Source organism: Monopterus albus, unplaced genomic scaffold (assembly GCF_001952655.1).
Source record: "Monopterus albus unplaced genomic scaffold, M_albus_1.0 scaffold41.1, whole genome shotgun sequence".
Taxonomy (NCBI): Eukaryota; Metazoa; Chordata; class Actinopteri; order Synbranchiformes; family Synbranchidae; genus Monopterus; species Monopterus albus.
The window spans coordinates 1,987,402-1,995,271 of record NW_018127921.1 but is presented as its reverse complement, the minus strand read 5'-3'; the positions used below and the strand labels follow the sequence as shown (position 1 = coordinate 1,995,271).

At 38.3% G+C, this 7,870-nt stretch overlaps 1 protein-coding gene across 1 annotated transcript; it reads left to right on the top strand.

Annotated features, from left to right (window-relative positions):
• The first annotated feature begins 578 nt into the window (after nt 1-578).
• On the top strand, nt 579-4,371 carry tnni1d (troponin I, skeletal, slow d). Its single transcript, XM_020599509.1, has 7 exons — nt 579-1,029; nt 1,686-1,727; nt 2,247-2,288; nt 3,327-3,458; nt 3,558-3,647; nt 3,963-4,145; nt 4,270-4,371. Exons 2-7 carry the CDS (start codon nt 1,707-1,709, stop codon nt 4,369-4,371), a joined length of 570 nt encoding a protein of 189 aa, XP_020455165.1. The 5' UTR covers nt 579-1,029; nt 1,686-1,706.
• The last annotated feature ends 3,499 nt before the right edge of the window (nt 4,372-7,870 follow it).

Here is a 7,870-nt window from a genome sequence, read left to right as displayed (position 1 = left end):
AAATGGCTTCATTCAAAGTTGCATACAGAATTTCCCAGTGTGAAAAACCACACGCAATTGCTGAGCAGCTCATTCTCCCTGCTGCTGCTGTAGACGTGTCGATTATGCTGGATGAGACAAGTGCTGCAAAAAGTGAAAACTATCCCTCTGTCAAACGATACAGTTGCAAGACAAGGCTAAGTTATAACACAATTGAACTTATATTTTATCTGTTTTGAACTTGGTGTTATTTGATATGAAAATAAATTTGAAATTTTTAAATTTTTTTGACAAGTGGGGCTTAAAAATTCGCCCACCCTCTTAGTGGGGAATGACAAAAATTGTTTGAGAACCACTGCACTACATAGAGATGTGTATTCTCACTATTGGTCTTTACTATAGCACCATACACTGCAAATTTGAAAGAGCAGGAATATCAGAGGAAAGTGGGCTGAATACATATGCACACCACACTTTTCAGATTTTTATTTGTAAAAAATCTTGACCACGTAATATTTTCCTTCCACTTCACAATGATGCGATACTTTGTGTTAGTCTATCACATAAAATCTCAATAAAATACATTTAAGTTTCTGGCTGTAATGTGACAAAATGTGGAAAAGCTCAAGGGGTATGAATACTTTTGCAAGGCATTGTACATCTCCAAGGAGATAAGCTAACACTGACATAACCAATTCTGTCAAATAACTCCAACACTGATTAACATTTTACATTGACTGTTAAAAATACTCTTTGGGAGTTGAACTCAACTTCGATGTATCACTATGAATTAACTTGTATCTACTATTCTAAGTGAAGCCATGCTATTATTCCATGCAACCAGAGGCAGTATAGATAATACCATTAAGGAAATGCTCATGATTTATTATTACACTTTCCTGGTGTTGTCTGTGCTGGGGGAGGGACGCCAGCACATTCTTGGGAACAGACATTATATGCTCTCCACTCGCCACCAGCCTCACATGAAAAGCTGCCCATTGTCTTCAGCAGCTGCTGTTTGATTCTCAACACCTCTACAGACATTCAAAGGTAAAATGATCTGTAGTAAGTTTTTCTTTTAGTTTCTAAGAGTGTTTTGTAAAATTATTAGCAATTTCTTTGTTTTGGTTATTGGAACTGAAAGTCTGAGGAAGTTACTTCAACATTACTTTTATTTACTTATAATGTTTCAGAATAATTCATCAAAATAACTGTTATTATAGACATAGAGCAATATATGTAGGTTAGAATACTAACAATTAGATATTTGTAAAAATATCTGCTTGAGAAGACTGATCTACTGAGTCTACTACCACTGTGCTTTCTGCCACTGCTGTTGTTCTGTATCTGTTACAGATTTTAACAAATCTGTTGAACCATATGACAAGAATGTGAGATAGTGCTGAATTTAGTGGAGCGAACTGCTACACTGTGGTTTAGTGAGGTGAAACATTACCTCCAAACTGTACTAATACACACCTCTGTTTTTCCATGTGTTTATTTTTGTGGGGAAAAAAACGTTTCCTCCTCTCTTCTATTTCTTAATGCTGCTGTCATGGTTCATATTTGCATCATCAGCTGCTCTAGATTTGAGGATGTACGTTCTCCTCTTAATTATATAATAAGCTTTTCTATTGCTCAGCTAAAAAATAATTATGATTCCCTTTAGCATTTTCAACTCTATTTGTCCCTGTTTGCTGTTTCAGGAGCCTGACAGACCCAGAGTGATGAATCCCAAAGGGGATAAGGTGAGCCTGGTATATTCCATAGTGTTATATTCCATTCCATGCATGGAGAGAGGTCACACTGTCCTCACTGCACAGGGAAAAGATCTGGCAGTGGTCCATGCTCAGTTGTCAGCATTGCTGAGAGCTTTTCCTTTAACTTCACCCTAATAATAAAACATTATCTTCTTATCTCATAAGTGAGTGCTCAACTCAGTGTCCAGAGTGACACTCACATGTTTTTCCATCCATATGCATATTCTTTGTGTAATGCATATTTTATGCTGGTCAGCTAAGTATGAACATCTGCCTTATTTCTATAAAAAAGCCCTGAATGGGCACCTTGCTGAATTTTATAAATGGTCAGTTTTGGTTGAAAGATATTGATGCACCTTAGTGTTTCTGCCTGTTTGATCAGATAGTTACAAGATTATATGGCAAAGTGTTCTTGCCCTCCCAGTCAATACCTGTTTAATTATGATTACTGACAATCATTTGTCTATTGTGTTGCAAAAGGAACTGACAAATACCTTTTTCTCACAGCCTAAGTGCAAAATTTCAGCTTCTCGCAAGCTCTCCCTAAAGGTAAGTATACAAGATGATATATCAGTGGTTCAGAAACTGGCCATTATTTAACACTATTTATTTTATAAACCACTAATGTGTTCATTCAGTTGAACACCAAGATTAAGTCAGTTTGGTAATTTGTACTACTACCACCACTTGGAAGAGCAAACATCAGAAATCTCAACTATTTATTCATTAGCACATTTAGCTAACTATGTAAATAGTAAACTGTGCGCTAAGACAGCTAGGCACAAGGACAGTTTGTTAAATTGTTTACTTGCCCACTGCTGCCTTACATAAGGATATGTACATACATATTGAGATCTGCTGTACCAGAGTCAAATTCCTTGTGTGTCCGAAGCACCTGGCCAGTAAAGTTGATTCTGATTCTGATTCTAAATGATTTATCTACTTTTAGCTATTTCAACTAATTATCGCTTTTAAACTAAGCATTTATCCAACATTTTGCTAAATATTGGAAGTGTTCAGTCTATTCAATACTTTTAGATAACTTTCAGCCATCTACTTACACTTATGCACAGCACATTTTTTTTATAATCAAAATAGTCTTTTCACTTACCCTCTGACTATCCCTGACTGAGAATCACTGCAATATATTCTGAATATATTCAGAGGTGTCTGTATATTTTTGTCCTGCCCATTGACATTGATGAGAGGCTCAGAATATTAGGAGCACCTCTGAATATAATGTAGTCCAGTACAACACCATCTTTAACTATGACCTCAATAATGAATATATAATTGAATTTATACATTTATGACAATCTCCCCAAAAACTGAAACATTTTGAGCTACATAAAAACAAATGTTAAGGCAGAAGTTTTGCACTGAAGTGCATATACAGTAGATGTACAGGTGATTGGTGTATTGTACGAGATAATGTAATACTGTGTATGTGGTAGGCTACCAACTATATTGTATGTGTAGACATCTTTTTGAAATAACAAAAATAAATTCAGTATATAGCAACATGGGCAAAATGGTTCTCCTCTGACTTCCCTGCTGTTTTTATAAACATCTGTTTTGTCCATTTAGATGCTTCTCCTAACAAGGGCCTGTGAGGATTTGGAGAGGGAGCAGCAAGAGAGGGAGGAAGAGAAGGCACGCTATCTAGGAGAGAAGATGCCTCCTTTGCAGTTGTCTGGATTGTCACTGGAGGAACTACAAGTAAGGGGTCATAAAAACACAGAACACTCTTTTTTGCTACAGTGGAAAATGTATGAGCAAATTTAAGTAATATTGTTAATAACTTCTTTTGTTTCTCAGAATCTCTGCAAGCAGCTTCATGCAAAAATTGACGCTGTGGATGAGGAGAGATATGACTATGAACACAAAGTGAACAAGCACAACAAAGATGTAAGTCTATCTGAGCCTCTTCCTGGACACAGCACATACTGTTTTTATTATCTAGTCAGTATGCAGTTTTTTTTAAAGCTTCCTTTTATGGCCTTAAAGCAGAGATTAAAACCTTGAGAACAAATTCTTTACTGAGTTGGTAAGATTTCCTTGAACTTTTGAACTTCTACTTTTGGTTCAAAACCATATTCTAGCAAAAATCTACTTGAAATTAATTATTGCAACAGTCTTAAACCTTAAAAAAGGCATAGTCAGTAAATGTAAGAACTTCTCAGAAGCATAAGCAATCTTCACATTTCTTGTGACACATTTTAGATCCACGAGCTGAAGCTTAAGGTACAGGACCTTGGAGGCAAATTCAAAAAACCTGCCCTGAGGAAGGTCAGGGTATCAGCAGATGAGATGATGAGCGCACTCCTGGGCTCCAAACACAAGAGCTCGATGGACCTCAGAGCTAACCTCAAGTCTGTGAAGAAGGAAGACGTCAAGCAGGACAAGGTAAGAGATCTTTACTGTGGTTCTCAAATGAATATGCCCACATATTCAGAAATATTGATTACCAGGGAAAGACAACATACCCATGGGTTTTTGATCAATTTTGATTCTTCTTCTTCATTCCCAGGTGCTTACTACTGAAGTGGGTGACTGGCGTAAGAACGTGGAGGCCATGTCAGGCATGGAAGGTCGCAAGAAGATGTTCGATACAGGCAGCACCGCACAGTGAGAGGCTGAAAAGGATGAAACTGATTAATTAAAAGCAGAGAAAAGGAAACTACCTTGACAGAAATAATTATCTGAAGGTGAATTAACTTGAAAGCTGTAAAAAGTAAACGTAAGGTCAAAAGCGGGTTCATTTCAAATTCATCCGCTGTGCCTCCATCATCTTGAGTTTCTGTGCAAAGACACAAAACACGAGTAGACACCTTTTTTTTAAACCAAAGATCACCTGTTTATTATGACATCTTTAGGAATGAACTGATATTTTTGTCAGTCCCTGATATTCCATATCAGTACGTGACATGGGCACCCCTTTGTTTATGTGAAGCATGTAAGAGGATGGAAAGCATGAACTAAGAAAGAAAGATCACAAGAAGGGCACATAACACATTACCTACACAAATGCAGCTTTATAATGTTTACATAAATCTTGTAGATATAGGAAAGTGAAAGAATACATTTAAACTTAAATCAATGTAATTCAAGTTGCAAATGACAAATAAACACTGATTTTTTTTTCTCCCAAAATTGGAACTTCAGATATCTGGAATAATCAATGTTCTGATTATTTATATATATACATGTATATAAAAATTGGCCTCTATTAAAGTAACTGCCAGTGGAGTGTTTTGGCTGTCATCAAAATGTAGTTTTTCCTAATTTAATCAATCAAAGATAGTGATTAAAGCAAATTTACTTGGGGGTTTAACAGAGATTCCTCTTGATAAGTTATATTTAAAGAACAGTAGATTGGTGATAGAAATAAACCAGAGGAGATGTGACTTTCCAGTAGATGGTGAGACTCTGAAACACCTTGGCCAAGTATTTTTAGCCATGATGCGCTCTTCTATAGCCTTTTAAAGCAAAGCAGGTATTGCTGTCATACAGTTCACATTGCGTGCATACATGCAATGTGTTTCTGACCTGCCTAGCCTCAAGACCTCTGGAAATGTGCTTCACTTAACACATCTTTTTATGGGCTGGTTATAGAAAGAAGCACAAACACATCTTCCCAGTGTGACAAAGCCCACATATATTTCTGATGTTTGCAGCATGATGAAATATCACAACCTTTCTCTGATTGACCTATCAAACATTATGAAATACAATACATGTTTTGTGTTTAGTCATGCTGACATTTGTGTGCACATTGAAAACCTAATACATAACCTCTTGTCTGCCCTTGCACTTTAGCAGGCTGATAATGAAAAGCAACCCACGTCTCTAGTAGCACTCTGTACTTATAAATAGGCACTGATGAGAGCAACCTTCACACAGAACAAATGTTCCAGATGTGATATCCAAAGTGCATTGATATCACACGATGGTGACTGTTATGATAAATGCAAAGGTCATGACTTGCATGAGACTTTCTGAGATGATGGAAAAAATGTCTTTCATCTCAAGGGTGGTCTGATGCGCTGAAACCAACACAGTCAGTACCAGCATTGCTCATGGGATGCACTTCATTGTTAGTGCCACTTGGTGGCAGTCCACAATTGCTGTAATAGATCCCCTGCTGTAAATTAAAAAAGGAACTGAATATGATGCACTCTTCTTTGAAAACTCACTGTCAGATTATGGATTGATAGTCAAATCTAACTTTATTTATATAGCCCAATATCACAAATGATACATTTGCCTCAAGATGCTTTAGCATGTATTTATGCCAGTATGCTTTGTTTTTATAGAAAAAGTTAAGGAGTAGGAACTGCAGCAAGTATGTTTGATTGTAGAAAAGCCCTGATCCAGAGCAAATTAGCAATGCCAGAAGAGGGTGTGTTGCCCAGCTTCGACCTGTTTTGGCAGCACCCGGAAGTTGCTTTATGCCTTCTCGGATCCATAATGTGATTTTGGGCTATGTAAATTAGACTGACCTGACTAAACTTAACAAAAAACACAAAAACTCTTTTCGAATATTCTTTTATTTTTTTACCATTATTTTGGAGAAAAAAAAAACAATATTTCCACAGGATGTAAGATGGAAGAAGTGGAGCCTGAAAATAACTAATCAAGGCTGTGGGTGTAAGAAGTGCCTGTTCATTTCATTCAGGAAAAAATAAAAATTTGATTTGGTCTGCAAATAAAACACTGAAGCAGTGTTTGCAGTGTATATGTGTGTGACCTGATGAGAAAGTGACTGATGACATCTTTAACATACAGCACAGGCAGTGTGTTTACTGCTGCAGTGACTGGGGGTGAGGGAGTGGGAGTGTACACTATTATAGGAGAGAACAGAAGGTGGCCTGGTGATTTGGCAGAACAGCCTATAAGTGGAAGCTCCAGGCTCAGTTGTTAATGATGCGATTGCAAGAAGTCATGTGTTTTATCAAAATGTCCTTCAGTAAACAGTAAGACAGTAAAATGAAAAAGCATGCATGCTGCTGCTGCTTTCACCAGCAGGACACTGGTGACACTGATGGTTTTGCCAGTGTGGTGAGGTTCCAACACATCTTAACAAGAGAAGGATGTTGGAATTAATTTCACTACCTTGGAAATGTATGTGGTCATCTGTAATGCGAGGGATTTGTGGGGGAAGATGCAGCAACCTTGGAGCTACTTGAAAGGGAATGATCTTTCCACTACTTGGTGGGACTTAACAGTTTAAAAAAAAAATCACACGTTGCATGTTTATTAGCATGTTGTTTTTATATATATTGAATTGTTGTAAGCGCAGTGGTTAGCGCTGTTGCCTCACAGCGAGAAGGTTCCGGGTCTGAGCCCTGGCCGACCCGGGGCCTTTCTGTGCGGAGTTTGCATGTTCTCCCTGTGCTTCTCTCCGGCTGCTCCGGCTTCCTCCCACAGTCCAAAGACCTGCAGCATAGGTTGGTGTCTCTAAATTGCCGATAGGAGTGCGTGTGTGTGGTTGTTCGTCTATGTGTTAGCCCTGCGATGGATTGGCAACCTGTCCAGGGTGTCCCCCGCCTCTCACCCGCAGCTGGCTGGGATTGGCTCCAGCCCCCCGTGACCCCGTTTGGGACTCAGCGGTTTAGAAAATGGATGGATGGATGAATTGTTGTAAGGCTGGAGAAGTTATGTCTGCATTATGCCAGGTAAAATATGGGGTTTCTCAATTACCTACTTTGTTTAGAGTTGTTACACATGTCTTTTCATATATCATTGTTTACCTGTTTATGGAGGTGTAATGTGAGATGTGTTTCTCCTGTTTAAAACTTGGTTTCATGTTGTACCCCCCTTAGTTGTTGTGGTTAGGATTCAGGTTAGGGGAAACACATCTTGTTTTCAGGAGGATGCTCTCGGGTTTTATCATTCTGAAATAATTAGAGTGTTTGGAATTTTGAGGGGTGAAAAGCTAATCTAGAGGTAGCCGAGATTAAACATTAAACGGCTGGAAATAAACATGCCATGGGCACTTTACTGAGGGAATGAGGAGATGTGTAGCCAGGTGGGCGCTAAGGTAGCTGGCAAGGACAAGTGATGGGGAAACAATGGTCAGGAAAGTTCCACTAAGACTACAGAAGAATTAGCAGGAGTAAGGAGGAGGG

What these genes read in the sequence shown, in the direction of transcription:
- tnni1d (XM_020599509.1), top strand. Translation starts at nt 1,707, where the DNA reads ATGAATCCCAAAGGGGATAAG. An exon ending in TGAATCCCAAAGGGGATAAG is followed by an intron (nt 1,728 to 2,246) that starts GTGAGCCTGGTA and finishes TTTTTCTCACAG; the next exon opens with CCTAAGTGCAAAATTTCAGC. An exon ending in CTCGCAAGCTCTCCCTAAAG is followed by an intron (nt 2,289 to 3,326) that starts GTAAGTATACAA and finishes TTGTCCATTTAG; the next exon opens with ATGCTTCTCCTAACAAGGGC.